Raw genomic sequence first — 22,535 nt, 5'->3', positions numbered from 1 at the left:
CAGGGTTTGAGTCTAGCGAAGGGTGATTTCAGAAACCAGGGAAAACAAAACCCATAAAAGCAGTGTGAGATCTGCAGTGGAAGCATGCGGTCCGTAATAGCTTTCTATGGTAGTTTGTACTATCGGTTAGGTTCAGAGAAGGGGGTGAGGTCAGATGACATCAACCTGATATATTGTCCCCACGTTGGTGTGGGTTTCCTCCGGGTGCTCCAGTTTCCCCCAATGTCCAAAGATATGCGAAAAATAAGATAAAAATGCTAAGCAAACAAAACAGTATACTGTTTATTAACACTTTAACCCCCCACACATCCACCTATTGGGCAACTGTCATGGATCAATGGTAGTCCAAAGGTGTTTAAGAGCCAAAACAATTTTTTCCCAAAAGTTTGTTTTCGGAAACTGCCAAAATGATCTGAAAATAAACATTGTTTTAAATAAATAATATTTTTATCTTCGATTTCGTTTGAAGTATACAGGGACCAAATACTGTGTATATCAGACCCCCTAGCTTTTCACTATTCCGCGATCACTGAATTCAATGCAAAATCAACAAAAATTTTATTTAAAAATTTTTTAAAAACTTTATTAAATGCTAAATAATTGCAAAAAATGTAAATAATCTCATAAAATATCAAATTCCAAACCATATAATCAAATTATATTTCTGTTTGCAATTAGTTGTTTTACATGACTTATAGAAGTTGCATACGTAATGAACGTGATGTATTTGAGTGTCAAAAATAAAAGACGTCTCACTTGCACCTTAAAAATCATTACATTGGGGGGGGGGGGTGTCAGTAAAAAGATGCGGATGAAGTGTGGCGTTTTGTGCATTTGATGCGCTTCATATTGCAAAAGAAATATAAATATAAATAAATATATATATATATATATATATATATATATATATATATATATATATATATATATATATATATATATATATATATATATATATATACAGTTGAAGTAAGAATTATTAGCCCCTGTTTGTGAAATTTTCACAGTATGTCTGATAATAAAAACTTATTAGCCCTTTTAAGCAATTTTTTTTACGATAGTCTACAGAACACAATCATCCTTATACAGCAACTTGTCTAATTACCTTAACCTGCCTAGTTAACCTAATTAACGTAGTTAAAGCTTTAAATATCACTTTAAGCTGTATAGAAGTGTCTTAAAAAATATCTAGTAAAATATTATTTACTGTCATCATGGCAAAAATAAAACAAATCAGTTATTAGAAATGAGTTACTAAAACTATTATGTTTAGAAATGTGTTAAAAAAATCTTCTCTCCGTTAAACAAAAATTGTTGAAAAAAAATAAACAGGGGGGTTAATAATTTAATAATAATTCTTAGGGGTTAATAATTCTGACTTCAACTGTATGTATATATATATATATATATATATATATATATATATACATATATATATATATATATATATATATATATAACTGTATATATATATATATATATATATATATATATATATATATATATATATTAATTTATTTAAAAAAATTATTAATTAATTAATTTTTTATCACAAGATTGGCCGCAAATTTCTGGGAATTACTGTCATTTTTATCGCAAAAAAATAAAAAAAAAAACATACAGATATTGGGCCGGTCTGGTATATCAATAACTTCATTCAAGCCAATATTTAATGAAGTTGCCTTCTGCTCTCATTTTAATGTAACATTTAAAAAGCTGTAATACAAAATATATTGCCAATTCTTAATAATAATTCTAATAATAACTGTGATTATGACTATTGTTTTTTTTATCCTATTTACCTGTCGTGTCTTTCCTTAAAGCAACATTTCCATTTCAAGATGCTCAGGATCCTTTTGTCAAGAAGCAAGCCTATAAATCAATTATTTATATAAATCTGGGAGAGAAGAAAACGTGTTGAAAAGAAATGACACAGTTCAGAGTTATGGATTTTTTCATCTGTTGTGTAATTTAATTGCTTTGCATTTTCGATGTAAACATGCCTTTTTCACACAGTACAAAAAAATCAATGTCAGCTAGAAAGTACAGCAGACTGTTGTTTGCATTATATGCATAACTAATACATTCAGTGAGGGAATATGTGCTTTGGGCTCTGATAGATTGGCACTGGGCTCAGACTCAACCCTGGTTAATGTTACAGCAAACACTTTAAAATGTTCCCAAAGTAAGAACAAGTACAAGGGCTGTGTCTCATGTAAGTGTCTGGGAGCTGTTTTTCTAGGTTTTGGGTTTATACCAGCAAGGCTAAAACGTTATTGCAGTTTCTATAAAAAGACTGAACCTGACTTCCACAATAAAGAAAAAGATACTGTGCTCATTACAGGCCTGTGTCTGCCAATGCTAGAACTTCACTATGAAATAAAGTTTTGATTTTTACTTCAGATATTGTCTAGACTACCACAATTTTTTTATGTATGTTACATAAAGAAATAAAATATATATATACAGTTGAAGTCAGAATTGTTAGCCCCCCTTTGTTTTTTGTTTTCTTTTTTAAATATCTCCCAAATTATGTTTAACAGAGAAAAAAAAATTCACAGTATTTCTGATAATTTTATTTCTTCTGGAGAAAGTCTTATTTGTTTTATTTCGGCTAAAATAAAAGCAGTGTTAAATTTTTTTAAACATTTTATGGTCAATATTATTAGCCCCATTAAGCTATATTTTTTTCGATAGTCTACAGCAGTGTTTTCCAACCCTGTTCCTGAAGGCACACCAACAGTCCACATTTTCAACCTCTCCCTAATCAAACACACCTGAATCATCTTATCAGAACATTAGAAGAGACTCCTAAACCTGAAGTTAATGGGTCAGAAAAGGGAGACATCCAAAATATGTACTGTTGGTGTGCCTCCAGGAACTGGGTTGGGAAACGCTGGTCTACAGAACAAACCATCGTTATACAATAACTTTCCTAATTACCCTAACTTGCCTAGTTAACCTAATTAACCTAGTTAAGCCTTTAAATGTCACTTTAAGCTGTATAGAAGTGTCTTGAAAAATATCTAGTAAAGTATTATTTACTGTTACCGTTATGAGAGATGAGTTATTAAAACTATTATGTTTAGAAATGTGTTGAAAAAATCTTCTCTCCATTAAACAGAAATTGGGGAAAAATAAACAGGGGGGATAATAATTCAGGGGGTTTAATAATTCTGACTTCGACTGTATATAACCAAAATAGTCAGGAATAACAGGAATAAAATCAATCAGTCTAGTAAACCATATGACATAGGTCTCAAACTCAATTCCTGGAGGGCTGCATCTCTGCTCAGTTTTGCTCCAACCCGATCAAACACAGCTGATCCAAACAATGAACACCTTCGATAGTTGGATCAGCTGTGTTTGGTAGGGTTGGAGCAAAACTGTGCAGAGCTGCAGGCCTCCAGGAATTGAGTTTGAGACCTACAGTATGTCATATGATGCTATTATGTGCTTGAGACTAATGTGAGTTTAAATATATCTTTGTATGACCTTTGCAGCCATATACTAAGGAACGATGTATATTTTATCTCAGATCTTGATAATAGATTAAAAGAAGTGTTAAAATCATGGACAGAGTGAACATACATATATTACATGACAAAAATGGTGTTTGTCACTTAGTATATACTTTCAGTATTATTATTAACTAATTTCTACATGGATCGCTCACAAAAAGAGACAGCTTCTTCTGATTAGCTGCAATTTTTGATGGATTTTGTTGCATCTCGTAGCTGTGTTGTGTCGGGTGTGGACAGACAAAATGCTTGCTGCTGAAATGGTATTGCAACACGTCTGGTTAAGGCATGGCGTAATACTTTTGTTTGTTCAGAGTGTTAACATTCATGTTTTCTTTACTTTGAAGATTTGAGGTAAATTACCCATAGCTGCTACAAAAGCCACGCATTACATTCAAAGCCACATTAGACACTTTTTAGATTAAAAACCACATAACCTTTCATAGTCTTGCATAATCCATCATTTTCATAGTTTGTGTGCTGTTGTTCCAGCCGTAATGTTGCAGAAATAGAAATAGTTTCTAAAACAGTATCCCCTGATGCTTGTCACGTATTGCAGTTGCAGCTGGTTAGGACAAAAATATATATACAGTATTTTGTTGCATTTTGCAGATTTGCCTATTGTTAGGACAGTGTTACAGTATTCATAAACATCCAAAATGATCGGGATAACTAATCACTGTAAAGAAAGTGTGCTAAATGCAAATTCCGTTGTGACATTTTTACCAGTGTGGGGTAAGATGGCAGGTAAATATTTAATATAGAACTACTATTTTGAAATGCTACTTACAAACTTATACATCATTTATACTGGATAAATAAGATTTGTATTGATATATACACCACCGGTCAAAAGTTTGGGGTCAGTAGGATTTTTAAATGTTCTAAAATAAGCTTATCCTGCTCACCAAGATTGCATTTACTTCATCAAAAATACAGTACAAATTGTAAAAATGTGAAATGTTATTGCACTTTACAAAAACTGTTCAAAGGTACTTTATAATTTAAGTTAATCATTTATCATTTATTAATTAGTGATTTTTAAGATGAATTTTCAGCTTAATAATTTCACATGATCCATCAGAAATCACTCTAATATTAATTATTATTATTATTATTATTATTATTATTATTATTATTATTATTACTATTATTATTATTGTTGTTATTATTATTGGTAATAGTAACAAAAGCAGTAATGACTGAAGAAATAATTTCATTTGAAACTGCATAGAAATTTGATGAAAATGAAAACCTAAAATTTTTAGAAATATTTAACAATTTAACCATTTTTTCTATTTAATAAATGCTGCCTTGATGAACAGAATAATTTTCTCAAAAAAAAAAAAAAAAAAAAAAAAAAAAAAAAAAACATGAAAATAAAAAACTGACCCCAAACTTTTGACCAGTAGTGTACTTTGTTAGGATAGGGCAATATCTGGCTTAGACATGCACGACTATTTGAAAATCTGGAATGTGATGGCTAAAAAACAAAAATACTGAGTAAATCCTAAGTGAAGTGCTGAGCAAAGCACATTAATCATCAATAACTGAGATTTAATATGTTTACAGCTGGAAATAAAATTTCTGTTTTTGACAATATTTTTGACCCATATGGTTCACTCAAAAATGACTTTTCTGCTTGTTATTTATTTGTTTAAATAAGTATAACCTTAATTAAAATTAAATGAAACAACACAATTCTTAAAGTTTTTGGGGACAACTTCATTGTTAAATATTCAATTCACTTAAATTTGTAAAAACGATTAAGGGCATGCTCACACTAGGTACAGTTTCCTTGAACTATGCCGAACCACGATTGTCCCAAACAATGCAATGCAATGAAGCTAGTGATGTCACTGTGAGGGGTAGGTTTAGGGGTGGAATTAGGTGAGCCCTATTATAAAACCTTTGGATGCAGCTCGGATTGCATCAGCACCAGGTCTGCATCCAGACCCCTCTTACAACTTCTGACACTCATAAATGTTCATGAAAGTCTTCGTGCTGCACATATTAGGTACATGTATATTTAGGCATTACAGTGTATATTTTTGGATACTGAAACATAATTTACAGCAAGACAATGCAATACATAAAGTAAGAATAGATTCAAATGAGATTAAAAAAAGAAACGAAAATCATTTAGTCAATCATCAATCAGTCAAACAATCAGTCTCAGAAATCAAAAACATGCTGTATCATCGACTGTTGCAGTGAAAGTCCTGAGTACAGAAAAACAACAACAACAAAAATCTGCTCTTTAAACTGATAGTCAGGACTTCCATTCACCAATGGCAACATTTGCTTGCAACCAAATAATCCATTATTAATCAGATTGATGGCTCCAGCAGACTGAAAAGCCTTCATGTAAACATCTTAATCAATCCGACTGAGCTCAATCCGAATTAAATTATGATCAGACTGGAAGGGGAACTTTTCTAATCAAATCAAGAGGACAAGTAAGCACTTGAATGGACTGAAAATCAAAACTGGAAAGAACTGCGCATGTGCAAATACTTAGAGTACATTCACACTGAAGGCCAATGTGGCCCGAATCAGATTTTTTTTTGCCCACATGTGACTCAGATCTGTTTTTGTCATAGTGACAGATATGGACCACATGCAATCAGATCTTTTAAATTCCGATTTGTGCAATTTTAATATGCGGTATTAAATAAGATACAGATCTGATGTTTTGAAATGAGATGTCAGTGTGAATGATTATGTCAGAATTCACGTGACTTACGAAATTTTCATTGACATGCGTCATTTTTCTGTATACTGGCTCATGCTACAGACATTCTCTACTCCTCAAAAACTGCTAAGTGGTATAGCAGCATGGCACCCAGGGCAAAAACCCACCAAAAAGTTTTTTGGAGTGTTTATGAATGACAACTGGCACTCATCAACCAATACCATTTAATCAAAAAAATAGACCATTTAGGTAGATTGAAATATTAAATAATAAAGCGTAGGGGCGACGCAGTGGCACAGTAGGTAGTGCTGTTGCCTCACAGCAAGAAGGTCGCTAGTTCGAGCCTCAGCTGGGTCAGTTGCCGTTTCTGTGTGGAGTTCGCATGTTCTCTCAGCGTTCGTGTGGGTTTCCTCCGGGTGCTCCGGTTTCCCCCACATTCCAAAGACATGAGGTAAGAGTGAATTGGGTAGGCTAAAATGTCCGTAGTGTATGAGTGTGACTGAGTGTGTATGGATGTTTCCCAGAGATGGGTTGCAGCTGAAAGGGCAGCTGCATAAAACATGTGCTGGATAAGTTGGCCGCTGTGGTGACCCCAGATTAATAAAGGGACTAAGTTGAAAAGAAAATGAATGAATGAATGAATGAATAATAAAGCGAACATGAAAACTGCATTACAAGTCTTTGGAAGCTGTTAAAATGTTGTAACAAAGAAACAGGTAAATGCTTTATTGGATAAGAGTGAAATGTTCACTTTCAAAAATGGTCCTATTCTGCAAAAATGTAAGTAATCTATTTTAAACGTTTTTGGACATCGATATATATGTGCACCTCACTTGTAGTGATCATTTTATTGACTCGGAACTTTGAGTTTCGTTCAGTGAGATAAAGGAATCTTTTTTCGAGTCATTTCTTTCAATTTGCCAAATTATTATTAAAATTACATGAGTTGCTTTTAAACTTATCTACAACTAGACCAAATGTTGATTACACTACAAACAAGTCATAACTAGAATGCTATAAGAAAGAGAAAATAATAATTTTTTGTTTACCTGGTCTTTTGTCTATGATTATGTCAGCTCACCTCTTCTGACAGGTCTTCAAATTTCAGTTGTTGGTTCACGTCACACTGAAAGTCCCATATTAGTCAAACCAAAGCACACAGTCTTAGCTGAAAGGGGCCATGATTAGTTCATCTTTCGAGTCTTCTGGTTTTTGAGTCGTTCTTTCATCACATGACAGCATGTGAAGAGAGATGTCTCAAACGCGACGACTCGAGAAATGAATGTATCAAATCTTTTTCCGGCTCTAAATGCATATGATTGGCTTCTGTCTTTCATGTCATGAACGAATGACTCAAACCAAGGACTCAAGAAATTAACGGATCAAATCTTTTTTCGGCTCTAAATGCATACATTATGATTGGCTTCTGTATTTCACGTGATGAACGAATGATTCAAACTCGATAGAGGACTCGAAAAAGGAACTAATCTTCTACTCCATCTGCACAAATGTGCGAATGAGCAAATGAACAAATCACTCCCTGAGAGGACTCATCGTTATTGAGTCAAACAAAAGATTTGTTCAAAATGAATGAATCATTTAAGAACGACACATAACTACTCACTTGTCATTTCAAGAATTCACACTTAGCTCATGATTTAAACATAGCTTGTTTGGCATGCTGTCCCAGGAGACAGCCCTGTGCTCAAGGGATCCTCGGGCCCAGGGCTCCCTCCCTTTCGTAGGGCGAGGGAAGATTGAGCTTAGATTGATCTCAATACTCCTCCGCTGCTAAGGTGAACTTCCTGAGAGTAAGACATTTAGAAAAAAGACTGATGGAAGGAAACTGGGGAACCCGGGGGAAACCCACGCGGACACAGGGAGAACATGCAAACTCAGCACAGAAATACCAGATGGCCCAGCAAGGACCTGGAGCCATTGGTATTGTTGCTGTGAGGCAACAGTGCTAGTCACTGGGCCACCGTGCTACCCATTCTGGATAAATGTGGAAGAAGGGGTGGAGTGGGGTTCTTCCAGACAAAGATAGTGTAGAAAGGAAATTAGGATATATATATAGTGACTTGGGATTCTTTGATTGGAGGATCGTGATTAGCTAATGTGGGCCAGCTGGGCCAATCATGAGTGCGTGCTCCTCTTGAAATAAGTTTAATATTAAACTTCACATAGATCCCAAATTATTAGTGTTGTCAGTGTTTTTAAGTTTTAGACACTGAAATCCACAGGCCGATTAGAAAAACAGTTCATTTACAGTTCATAAAATACACAGCGGTTGTCTGTGAAAGCGGCAATAATAATTATGTTAAACATAAACTGACAACGTTCTCATCATACAGTCATGTTTTGGCTACATAATCTGACATTTTACGATGTCCGTAATTATATTTTTGCGCATACGGGTCACTTTAGGACCATGTTCAGTTTACACTGGAAACCTGTTACTGGCCACATTTATAACAACAATGTAATAGTGGTGGGCAAAGCGTGCCTTCACAAAACATTGAAACAGTCGAAGCAAAAGTGTCGAAGCTTCTAAACGTTTCGGAATTCATCTCTACAGTGACACCTAGAGATCATTTTTATGTATTGCTCTGCAACAGCTTCAGCAAAGAAACAGTTACGCAAATTGAGGTATTAAACCAAACATTGTAGAGTCAGGCTTCAAATGATTTAGTGGACCAGTGAGAGTTCCAGACTAGCAGGCTGAGGTAATGCAGGGTGATGCAGAAATAGATGTTTTTTCTTAAATGCTCTGTTCTTGTAAAGTGTTTTGTTTTAACATCGGTCTGACATCCAATTGAACACTTTGTGAATAAATATGTATTGTTTTGGTCATTAAAATGCAAAATAACAAAATACATCAATTCACAATTTCAGAGTATTTGTCGGGATTTGAACTGGCTATTTGTTGGCCATTTGCAACACAGTTACTCTGTGCACACACTAGGCTACAGGAGATTTTTTTCCTACCCTGTCAGTCATCTAGATTTGTTAGGTCTCGGAACGCTTTGGAAATAACCAATGCTTTGAATTGCTGTAGTCACATGAAGTGGTGTATTGAAACACTTTAGTCATGTGACCAGGCTGTTTCAGATCATGCTTCGGTGCAGTGAAACATTTGCACTTCGGGATCTCGACACTGTGTCAAACATCAGTTTCACGTCAACCATCCCTACAATGTGAACAGCTATGCAAAAAATCAGATCTGTGAAAAAATCTGATTTGAGCACTAAGCTTTACTCGGTAAAAACGCTGGGTAACAAAGCAATTTATTTGTGATGGGGCAACATGAAGGAATTAAGTGAACTTATTAGTTTTTACAATTTTAAGTTAATTGAACTTAAAAAAATTAAGTTGTCCTCCATAAAAACAAGAATTGTGTTGTTTTAGCTCATTTTAAGTAAGTAGTTTGAAAAAACAGCAATGATGTTTGCTGCTTTTTGTAGAATAATGTGCCATAAAAGAAATGATCCTTCCACTTGTGAAGAGAAACAAAACCAGTCCGATCAGTTCTAGCCTATGATATTTGTAGCTAGCCTACGATATTTCTCAAATGCGTTTTTTTCACAAGCGCTCCATTTACTTGATCTGTGGCGTGATTCATATCTCTAGCATAAATTTTACATTAGCCTCTCTCGTCTGTCAAACGGCTAAACAAGCAGCTCCTGAATGACTCATCAGATTAGCTTAATCAATGACAGCATGTTTGTCCAAAAATCCTGTCTAGTGTGACCAGGGAGGAGCTAATTATGGATGAAGTATGTCAGTGTTTCTGAAGGTGCGGGACTGCAGTCAGCTGCATGCTGGATCAACACTAATGGAGTTTATATGAGTGAGAGATAACAGGCAAACACTCATTTTTTTGATTAATCTCTTTCAAACTCTCAAAAACATATAGTCATGCAGCCTTTGAGATTGTAACTGGATGATTGTTGGCAATAAAATGCTCTTAAGCAAATTTTAATGAAAGTTTTTGCCTCCTAAACTAAACACTCAGCATTAAAATTCAACAAAATAAGTCTTTTTTTAGTGTTTATTCTATGAAGTTTAATTAAAACATTTATTTTCTGTATTATTTATAATCTCTGCGCTAATCAAATACAATTTGTGTTACATCTGTTACATCAGTAATGAAAAGACATAATAAACCTAAACCTGTGATTTCACTTCCTCTGGTGAGAAACTGTGGAAGGTATTGAGGCATGTAATTATTCTTCTCTCATTAATTTGTACAAAGTATTTAGGATACACCAACAGTAGTATAATGATTTTTTCAGCCCTGTTACTGTGACATTTCAGTGAATTTCTCATTCACTTTAAGGTGCTGTATGTTTTTTGCTTAAAGCATACAAATCCCATAACTGTTAGCAGATATTTAAGAAACATGCCAAGTGAACATTCTTGTTTATCTGGAAAACAATGCTGAAGTCAGATATTCTGCGTCGAAAATATCTGTTACGTGCCAGAATGCTCTCTTTGTTTTTGTTCTTTTAACCTGCCCACTACCACTTTACCCAATTATATTTCAGCACTCCAGGTTGTCTTGGTGAAAAAACACATATTTGATTCATCAGAGTTCCACATGAGGTTATTATTTAGCAAATAATATAAATATAAGGATCATAAACATTAGGTGAGCAGGTTAAAATTAGGTGAGCAATGTAACCGCATGTCCTAACAACATGCTATGTGACCAGATTTGCTGTAATAAGCAATTTGGCTGTTTGCACCAGACGAAACACGGCCATTCAGAAGCAGAATATGCACTCATTCATGAAATGGTAACGTTTATAATCTAATGAACACATAATAAACCTCTTTAACTTTATTAAATGTGCATGTTGAATCAAGGATTTGTGTTTTATATTGAGTCACAGTTTTAAAGTTCAATTTCAAACGGTTCATTTTATCTTTAAGGACTGAGGTGAACTATCTGCTTCGGCTTTCAGTAGTATGGCAATAAATGCCATGTTAATTGGCATTCAAACTAGGGCTGCTCGATTATTGGATAAATCATAATCACGATTATTTTGGTCATACTTGTAATCACGATTATTCAAAAAGATATACAGTTGAAGTCAAAATTATTCACCCTTCTGTGAATTTTTTTTATAAATATTTCCCACATGATGTTTAACAGAGCAAGGAATTTTTTGCAGTATTTCCTATAATATTTTTTCTTCTGGAGAAAGTCTTTTTTGTTTTTATTTGGCTTTAATAAAAGCAGGTTTAAATATTTTTAAACCTATTTTAAGGTCAATATTATTAGCCCCCTTAAGCAATATATATTTTTTGATTGTCTGCAGAAGAAACTACTGTTATACAATGACTTGCCTAATTACGCTAACTTACTTAATTACCCCAATTAAGCCTTTAAATTGCACATTAAGCAGAATGCTTGAATCTAAAAAAAATGTAGTAAAATATTATGTACAGTTATTAGAAAAGTCTTTATCTGTTATGTTTAGAAGTGGGTTGAAAAAAATCTTCTTTCCGTTAAACAAAAATTGGGGAAAAAATATAAAGGGCCGTTAATAATTCTGACTTCAACTGTATAAATACAGTTATTTTCCTCCCTGTAAATAAGGAAAGGGGGAAAAATACAACAGAATAAATATATGAAACAAACTGCTTAAAGCATCTTTTTTGTGAGAAAAAAACTTTAATTATAGCTACAAAAATCCTTCAGTCAAGAGCAGTGAGTGATTTTGTCCTTTTGTTGTTTGATTAATAATGATAAAAACAGTTGGCAGCAGGAATATAGCGCACTGTCACTTTAAGAGCAGTACGGTTCTGATTTATGGTTTCACTTTCACGTGTCTTTTGATTCTCAGCTCGTTGGTTATTACATAAATGAGGGTTAATAAGAATGATCACTAAACACAGCGTTTTGACACAAATTTCCATGTATCTGACCATTAAAGCGCTCACTTTAAGATGACTATAGGCTGAGCGCATACACACAACAGCATTCGATCTCTTTAGCGCTTTTAAAAACATGAATGATTCGAATGTACATCAATGAATGATGCCTACAATTCTGGAATAAGTCTTTGAGTACTGAGTATTTGCTTTTAGAGACATTTAGTACAATAACGGAATTGGGTAGCTAAATTGACATTTGATTTCCAGTTGACAATCTGAGTTCCTAACCCAGTTGTGAGCAATCGCTCAAAGTTGGTGTTGAGTGAATGTCATGTGATTTTACAGGGAGATGCCAAACAGTGCTAGCAGATGAGAACAATTGTGTTGTTGTCCCTTTGCCTCTATGTCTCAGGACAGAGGAAGATCCATTTTGAAGCATTTCATGCCTCAGAGAGCAGCCTTTAAAACACGTCTGTTTGCTATTGAAATCTCCTTTATCTTTAAATAGTGCTTGAGCAATGATGCATTCAGAAGAGCTTGCCTCTCCTACATTAAATTCTTGTATCTTTCTTTATTAAACCTTGAGGAGCCCTACTGAGGAAGTTCTTGAAAAAAAAATATCACCCCCTCTGATCTGTCCACCCTCTAATCCACTCTCACGCCCATTCATCACAGACTTTCATTAATTCTGTTAAATAGCCTAAGTACTTCGGCATAAGCAGATGCTTAAAGCTGACAAACCACATAAGAATACCAGACCGAATTACCTGCTTTCAAGACCAATCAAGCAGCCTTTTTCCCCCAAATGATCAGGGTAAATATATTTTAAAATCACGGCCAGATTTCTATTTCAAGGGTCCAAACCAAGACACACACAAAACAAACTAATTAATGAATGAATTAGTTAGTATATGAATATAATATAATAAATGAAAAAACATTAAAGGGGTGGTCCAGAATGTAATTTTAAGGCTTGGAAATTCTGCCTTAGTCAGTTTATTTGTGACAATTTGCATCTGTTTACTGTTATTACTATTAGTAGTAGTATGTATTACATGCACAGACCTATTTATATTTGTTTTAATAAAAACAAGTTTAGATTTGTCCTCCTGTCGGGTTTTAATAATATAATAAAGATTATCATTAAAATAGTCCCCTAAATTTTGTACTACACCAGTATGTTTTTCCCTTTCTAAAGAGGTGAAAATCCCAACCAAGGCTCATTCTAAAAACGTACCTGTCACGATCATCAGCGATCATAACTCCCAGATCGCTGTTTCTCACACATATGGACTACAATTCCGCCATTAATGGACTACATATTCAGTCATGCCACACACATACTCACACCTGCTCCAAGTCTCTACTGATTACACTCGCACCACCTGAGCATTGTCAAAGACTGATTACAGACACTATTTAAACAGCACACACTCTCACTTCCATTGCCGCATCTTGTTTACCTGTAAGTGACAATTCAACGCGGTCTCCTTACCCTTGTTTCTCCGTGTGTTTACCCTAGCCTTGTTCCTAGTTATTCCTGTCTGCCGCCTGCCTTCCGACCTCTCGCCTGATACTTTTAACTACGGTTCTGGACTGCCTTTATACATCTGTTTGCACCTGTGTTGACCATTGCTTCCCTGACTTTGATTAAACCTGCAAGTGGATCCAAAATTCAGTTGTCTGTGTCACTCCCCGGGTTACAGAACCGCTATATTCATTTCTGAAGAGCGCCAAATACATTCCAGGAGCTATGTTTTTTTGCCGTTTTTGTTATCGCGAATCTGCCACAGGCCGCAGCGTATGCTTTTTGAGATCTCAAATTTCTCTCACAAGTGCCATACGTGTCTGCTGTTCTCGCATAAAGAATGACTGACTGACTGTCTGCTGCCGTACAGCCGGTGAGCTACTGGTCAAACTGGTAACAGCGGGAAAGTACGGAGGTATGCAGTCAGCTTGTAAGCACAAAAAAGAACGCCATCATACCGCCTCGTAGCTTTAGCTTTAAAGATGAAATGCAGCTATACGTACTTGGCTACATAATTAGCAATTTCCAGAAATGTATATAGGGATACGTTTTCAGAATAAGCCTGTGTTGTAAAATCTATGAATAATTAAAAAAAAAAAAAAAAAAAAAAACACATGACATAAAAATGAATGGTCCTCAACAGTGTGCCATGGTCCAATCAGGGGCTCAGCAAATCTTTTAAATAACCTAAAATAACATTTTTATAACTGATATGTGAAAGGTTATTTATTTTAATGTGTTAAATGTTTACTTATCTATTAAATAACAAACAAATAGAAAAGGCTTGAAGTCTTTGGAGAATATCAATGTGGACAATAGAGAGCTTTGTAGTGAAATAAATGTTAACAAATATATAATATAATATAATATAATTTAAAACTTTTTAACAGCTCCTGGTGAGAGCATCATGAACTTTTTTCTAAACATCTTCTTTGCTCCACAGATAGAAGAAAATTATTCAGATTTGAAATGACATGAAGGTAAACAGATGATGACAAAATGTTCTTTTATTTATTTCACCTAATATGCTTAAGTGAATTAAAGCTGATTATGCAATTTCCCCAGGCTTTACATTGATATAGGAAGGTCTTTTTGTGTGGCATATTGCAAGCATTCAGACAAGAATCAACCGAAAGAAAGTTGCTCTGCTAGACCACACGTGCTGCTAGAACACGTCCTTGCCTGACTCGTCAGAGAAGGCATGGAAAGCACGTCGACAAATCAGTTAGTGAAAGTAATATTTACAAAATAGAATTACAAGCGAAGACAGCGAGGATTACAGACATTTGAAGTTTCATTTTGACTTTGATTATATTAGCAATGTGCTAGCTGGCAAACTCAAATCATGTCCTCAAAGAAGGTCAAGCAATTCCTGGGTTTCAAACCTTCAGTGAAAAAGGAGAACGCACATGATCTCAAAAGCAAGATGGGGTGAAGTGTTTAGCTTGTGGTTGGGAGAAACGAGCGTGTCTTTGTTGCTCTGCGCTAATTATAGCAGGAACAGGCTAGGCTCAGACCTCCTCTCTCTAATAACATTTATCAGCTTCTTGTCACCAAAGACCCATTGTTCTCATTTCTCCTTAAATACTCCCCAAGAACAAACCAAGAACATCTCTGAATCCGCCGGGACCTGCACATAAGCTTCCTTACATTTCACATTCATCTATATAAAATTCAAGACTATTGATCAACTCTTCGATTGCATGCTTACTCATGGAAAAGCGTCTCATAATAAAGTCTGCCAATGCTAAAGTGTGTCTTTATGAATGCACCGCTAATAAAGCCAATCAGCTGGCAGGATATTAGTTCATAAGATCTGGTCACCAAGGCACACATCCTGTATGCTCCTTAACTGGTGGAGCTATGATATAAAAAACATTGAGGAAACAGAGTGGATTTCAATGATAGCATGAAAACCGCTAAGACATTAAATACTAATCTGCCAGAGAAAGCATAAGCAGCGTCTGTGAAACCGATAGTTAAGGCGCATACAGATGGAGGGGCTGCTGCTCTGGATTTGACAATGACACCAAAGATTTACTTGCTGCCATTTATAGATCCCGGAAAATTACAGGGAGGCAACTATTATTTGCGCTGAGGGGTTGTCAAATCCATAAAAACAACCTCCCCTCCCTTTGTAACCTACATTTCAAATGGGATGTGATCCGTCCATTGTGGATCACAACGCCGACGACTATAAATCCCTTTTCAATAGCTCTGATCCGAGCATATTATCACACGATTATAATAACAGACGTATCCAAATAGAATTGAGCGGCCTGGGCTAAAAGTACAACACAATAGTGTCCATCAGAAGATTTAATAACAGAGACAACAGGAAATATAGCCATTTAACAAGGAGACATATGTGACCCTGGACTACAAAAGCAGTCTTATGTTACATGGGTATATTTTTGGCAATAGTCAAACATACAGTTAAAGTCAGATTTATTAACCCCCTTTGATTTTTTTTTCTTATTTAAATATTTCCCAAATGACGTATAAGAGAGCAAGGAAATTTTCACAGTATGTCTGATAATATTTTTTCTTCTGGAGAAAATCTTATTTGTTTTATTTCAGCAAGAATAAAAGCAGTTTTAAATTTTTTAAAAACCATTTTAAGGGTTTTTAAAAAAACATCGTTATAGCATAACTTGCCTAATTACCCTAACTTGCCTAGTTAACCTAATTAACCTAGTTAAGCCATTAAATGTCACTTTAAGCTGTATAGAAGTGTCTTGAAAAATTTCTAGTCAAATATTATTTACTGTCATCATGGCAAAAATAAAATAAATCAGTTATTAGAAATGAGTTACTAAAACTATTCTGTTTAGAAATGTGTTGAAAAAAAATCTTCTCAACGTTAAACAGAAATTGAGGAAAAAAATAAACAGGGGGGCTAATAATTCTGACTTCAACTGTACATTGGTCAAAATGAATGGTTTTTATTATTAATAATAATAATAATAAATAATATTTGCATTTTAAGTAAAAATCATGTTCCATCAAGACATTTTGTTCATTTCCTACTTTATGATGCCTGAAATGGCCTTAAACACCCAGCAGGCACAAGACGTCAGATTGACTTTGTACCCCAATGTCCAGGGGACGTTGCAGTTTGTTCGTAAATGAAAATCAGGTTGACATCAGAACCCAACATCAGGCCGACGACGTCAATGTCTAACCTAAAAGCAACCAAATATCAACATCTAATGATGTTACAGCTTGACGTTGTGCGGACGTTACCACTGTGATGTCTAACAAATTTTGGATTTTGGTTGCCATACCTGATGAGTAAATGTCAGTATTTGACGTCAATATGACGTTGGTTTAAGATGTTGGCTCGACGTTGGACTTTGGTCAGTTTCTAACACAACCTAAAATCAACCAAATATCAGCTTCATTTGATTTTGTTTTTAGGCATCACAATAACGTTGTCCTTAGATGCTGGCTAGACACTGAATTGTAGTCATCTGACGTCACAACCTAAATCTAACCTAATATTAACGTCTTATTGAGTTGTGTGCCTGCTAAGCAATGACTAAATGCACTACAGAATGTTACACTTACACACACACACAAATTAGGTGTAAATGCATCAACTTTTAAAGCGTAATACTCACTACTCTTGAGTACTTTTAAAAGGCCTACTTTTGACTCATAACTTGAGTAATATTTATAACAGATACTTTTAGTCTACTTGCACTACATTTTTAGGCAAGTAATGATACTTTTACTTAAGTATGATTTTTCAGTACTCTTTTCACCACTACTTAAGACTGGTTTTGTGGTTCAGTCACATATTCAAACCCTAGAACAGAGAAGCAGTAACAAATGTATAAAAATCACATGCTGAGAATACAGATGTCCACATGTTCATAATATTTATCAGTGACATCATCATTTTACTATTGCTGTCTCACTTACTTCATGGGCTTGAAAAGAGCCTGGCCGTAGTTCTGGAATGTCATGATGAGCTTCAGCTGCGTGCCTCCAGATTTCATTGCTACACAGAGAACAATTACACTCGTATCAGGAAAGTAACTTTCAATGAACCGTTTTAGATAAGACTCATTATGCAAATAGCAATAACAATGTGAAAATTCAATTGTGAAAATACTCTGTGCTCTCACTGAGGATGGTATTTGATTATGCACCGTTGGGGGGAAAAAATTAATGAAAACTAGCGTATTTTGGACATACATATGCACAGCCCTTTAAGGAAAGCTGATAAGAATGCTTTTTGCAATGAATATGCAGGCAATCACAAACAGATGAAGGAAAACAAGGAGACACCGCCTCAAGTCACATGAGAGGCATGTGTGTCGATACCAATTTTTAAAGATCTCTATCATTGTAGATTACCATGCAACTTCCTTTAAGAGAACAACTAAATGGTAGCATAAAAGAGTAGAAATATACCAATATACAGTCAGCTGGTCAATGTTAATTAATCGAGGGCATTTTGTTTCAACTGGGGCACTCTACAGCATGTCAGTTATTCCACAGCTGGATTAAAGACGAAATATTTTCAAACGTCAACAGTAAAGTAATATAAAGTCTAATTGTGTTCAGTTATTAGAATGTGTCCTGTTTAATTAAATATTTTTCAGAGCCAAAAATAACTATCATACATCTTACCGTCAACTGCAGAAGAGACCTACCAAAGTTTACACTAATAAATCCTTGTCAAACATATTTAGAACACAAAACCCTTGATGTCATTAAAAGGTTTGTTAACACTTTAGTTTAAGTCCCAATTCTTCTTATTATTAATGGATTATTTCCTACGTATTATTAAGGTATTGGCTGTATATTTGTACTTATAAAGTATATAATCTGCATGATCGTATTCTACATGTCTAATCTACCCAAAAATAAACTCAACTACTACCTTGATAACTATTAATAAGCAGCAAATTAGATGTTTATTGTGCTAAAAGTCATGGTTAATGGTTTGTTAATAGTGAGAATTGTACCTGTAAATAAACTTTGACCAAATACTCATTTAAGGGTCAGAGTGCATCGGTCAAAATACTAATTAAATGTCATTTTAATTTAATTTATCACTATCCTTCAAGAACGCCATTTGGCAGTAAGAAGCTTTTAATCACTTAAGTAAAATAATAAAGTTTAGTATGATCTTTTATTCTTTTATATATTGAATAAGAATGGGTCAGAATAATTACACTGTATATTTTTCTTATAACTATATACAGTATACACTTAATGACGGTGAAATTATTTCACCCATATTTTGATGATTTATTTATTTCAAATGCTACAACAGACAATGTACTTGCATTCAATATGATATCTATGAAGATTTCAAATAAAAAATATATACAAAAGTTTGGGGTCAGTTTTTTTCATGTTTGTTTTTTAATAAAATTAATCTGTTTATCAATGATTCATCAGCATTCATTAAATGGAATTTTTTTTAATTGTTAAATATTTATTACATTTTTTAATAATTGCTTTCTTATTGTATGTAGTTTCAAATTAATTTATTACTCCAGTCATAATCGCTTTTATTACTATTACCATTAATAATAATAATAATAATAATAATAATAATTATTATTATTATTATTATTATCATCAATATTAGAGTGATTTCTGAAGGATCGTGTGACTCTGAAGACTGGAGTAATGAAGCTGAAAATTCATCTGTAAAATCACTGGAATAAATGATTAAATTAAATTAGAAACTACTTTTGAACACTTATTTTATAGTGCAATAACATTTCACAATTTTACAATTTGTACTGTATTTTTGATGAAATAAATGCAACGTTGGTGAGCAGGATAAGCTTATTTTAAAACATTAAAAAATCCTACTGACCCCAAACTTTTGACCGGTCATGTGTATATTATGTTTGAAACAAACACCAAAATCAGGTGTCTTCTCTATGACCCAGGTATAGCAAATAAGGTAATAAATAGAATAAATAATGTTGAATTGAGGAATTATTTTATCCCAGAAGAATCTGAGATAGTTTGGATGTCAGGGACAGTTGTCAAATATACAGTTTCTTGTTAAAGATACAAAATTATTCTGCCCACAATTTAAAGTGATCATCCAATCAGATTCAAGAATTCAGAAGAGCCATGTAATAAGTTGAGATTGACCTTGGAGCTTCACATAAACGCATCCCATCAAGCAAAATTCTTCTTGACGATATGCATGCCTAGCAGGAGATACTTTTCCACAGCATGGTGTTTGATTAAGTCTAAATTGCACGCTCTTCTCATTCATTTACCCTGCTGGAATCCACTAGCAGTGAATCTCAGTCCAATTTTATTGATGCATCTGCAGACAGAGTGCAGGAAGAGTCTAGCCATTATCTTGAAGAAACTTCGTTCAAAGAATCTATTTAAATCTGCACTCGAATCAGCGTCACAACTGTACCAACAAAATCAATTCCCTGAATGGCGTTTAACTCTAGTGCTGCTCATTTTGTACTAATTGTTGTGCAATCTCAAATATTAACTCACCAACACTGGTGATCCTTTGCGAAACCAGATCCTTCAGCATTGCGTCAATAACCGGGTTATGCCTGGAGTAAAGCTCATACCGGTTGATCCCAATGTGGAAGCGGAGCCAGTTTGGGTAGGAGTCTGAAGACATCTCACCCGTAGGTGCATAATCCCCATCTTTACCTTCCCCATTCCTATGAAAATACAGAATGTGTTAAATGTAATGCCATTTAACAAATGCATATAACATAGATGATTCTGTGTATTTGTGTTTTAAAGTTTTTAAAATTAAATGCATAGCAATAATAACAACAACAATAATAATGATGGTTGCAATTGCTATACAATACTAACTTAACTACTATATAATGTATTTTATTTTAAATCATAGCATAATCATAGTAGTTTTATCAATCTAAAATAATAAACAATTATTACACATGTATTTATAATTTAATTATCAAAAATGGTAATAATACAATAATAACACTAGTAATAAAATAATAACTTTTTTATTATTATTATGTGCTAGAAATCAGTATTATTTGAGGGGAACAGCTGTTTGTATCCACTGAAGAGTATGTACTTAATTTTTGTGGAAAAGAAACAGCTTCTCAACCTACCACTCTGGATTCTCCGCAGCTTTAGGGTCAAATCGTATATCAGTGTTGACATTGAATAAAGTGTCTTCGTCAGTTAAAGGAGGCAACGGCCTGGTGTATAAAGGATGCTCAAACAGCGCCGAGAGCCTCGAACCCTTGACCGCTGCGTTCTTCAAGGCAGAGTCCCGCGTCGCGAGCCTCCTCTCGTCACCTGTCAGCTGCTCAAATCTCTTCAAAGCCTCGGCTCTCTCCCCAACCATCATCTTTTCCAGCGAGTGAGAGGACAGGTTGGAGCTGGGCTCGTTGCTGAAGTCTTGAAGTATTCGGAGTGTGTGTTTATTAGGCCAGCCGGACTCTGATCCCGGCTTGGCTCGATGCTTAGCCCAGTTCTGCGGCTCTTCGCTGGGTGTGTGTGAGCACGAGCACGCGCTACCGCTCCGTCTCTCCAGCTTCGGTAACAAGTCTATCATAATGTGCATGGAGCAGGCTATAAGAAACACCATCAAAATCAAGACGCGGAATTTTCTAAAGAGGATCATCTTCAGGCTCTCGCGTTCGAGAAACGACTTGTTTGGAATGTCAGGGATAAAAGTGAGCAAGCGCACTACATCGCCAACAGTACATAAAACACGGGCTCCCAATTTTAGGAGGGGAACGCATGGAACGTCTGTGTTTTCATGTGCCAGTTTAAGGGCAGAGATGAGGGTTTATTCGGCGAAGCGCTCGTGTACATCCATGCCAAACAATAATCCAGTTATTTACGTGCGCTCGCGATTAAATTCCTCCCGTGCGGTCAGTTGACGAGACGCGACATAGTCACTCATAGTCTGTTTGACCATTTAATAGCTCGTATGCTGCAGATATCTGCGAAATGTGAACAAGTCAAGCCTCGTCGGATACAGTAGACTATCCAGAAAAGTGCGCGTTCGCGATGTCCATTTCGGCATGCGAAGAAAACATCTGCCGCTATTCATACAGCGCACGAGATGTCTTTCACAGCTGTTCAAGTTCATTCGCTCCTCTTATCCGGTGTGAAAGAATCGGGGCTGTTCAGTCGGGGAACACGACGAGACGCATGGCAGCCTTGGCAGGTCTCGAGAAAGTGTGGCATCGCACCTCCTTCCGTCCGTCGACAAATGTGATATCTGGAGAAAGTTTCAGCGTTTCCTGCTGCTCGTCCAGCTCTCGTGAAGGTGATGTCTGCTCGTTGACAGGCGCTTGAGGAAATACCTCGGTCGGATGTTCGGGGTGGGTGTGTTAAATATCATGATGCTGAAGCCCCTCGCACATTGAGGATTGGCTGAGCTTGAAAACGGCAGGACAGGCAGCCCAGGCTCGCTTCTTCCTGTAGCGTCAGATTGTGCAAGAAGAGGGCGTCTGAACACACTGCCCATTATTGTCTGAAATTACTTTTAAGATGTGCTTAACACGCACGCCCTAACCGCTCTCTACCACCTTATTTTGGTGGAAATTTTCGGGACTGTTTCTTCATGTCAGGAAGCAGTTGAGCAACAGACTAAAGGAATATAAGTAGGCTAGAAATGTGCTTAAAGCTTTGGTTCAAGATTTACACACCTTCAGCCCATCCAGTATGCAGGTGACTTTGTTTCAGATGAACATTGAAGATTTTGACATTTTTGTAGGGCAGTGGCACTTTGCAAAAAAAGAAGCTTAGGGGACAGCGGGGCACAAAGAACATGTTTTTGGTTTTGGCCAAATAATGAACAAAGTAAGTGAATTAGACAAACCATGTTTGTTTTACCAACAACACAAGCCTCTCCTACAAGTGAGCACTGAAAGTATGATCGTCGGAACTATGGTTTCTG

At 35.3% G+C, this 22,535-nt stretch overlaps 1 protein-coding gene across 1 annotated transcript in view; it reads right to left on the bottom strand.

The window, feature by feature from the left end:
* fam20cb (FAM20C golgi associated secretory pathway kinase b) overlaps window positions 1-22,047 on the bottom strand; it is a 114,764-nt gene extending 92,717 nt beyond the window's left edge. Inside the window, exons 1-3 of the mRNA XM_056468902.1 lie at window positions 20,731-22,047; window positions 20,126-20,301; window positions 17,555-17,633 (exon numbers count right to left, since the gene is read on the bottom strand). Coding sequence (XP_056324877.1) covers window positions 17,555-17,633; window positions 20,126-20,301; window positions 20,731-21,248 — 773 coding nt within the window. The 5' untranslated portion in view covers window positions 21,249-22,047. The remainder of the gene's footprint in view (window positions 1-17,554; window positions 17,634-20,125; window positions 20,302-20,730) is intronic.
* Window positions 22,048-22,535: the final 488 nt, after the last annotated feature.

Source organism: Danio aesculapii, chromosome 12 (assembly GCF_903798145.1).
Source record: "Danio aesculapii chromosome 12, fDanAes4.1, whole genome shotgun sequence".
In the NCBI taxonomy this organism is placed as follows: Eukaryota; Metazoa; Chordata; class Actinopteri; order Cypriniformes; family Danionidae; genus Danio; species Danio aesculapii.
This window is presented reverse-complemented; position numbering and strand designations above follow the sequence as displayed.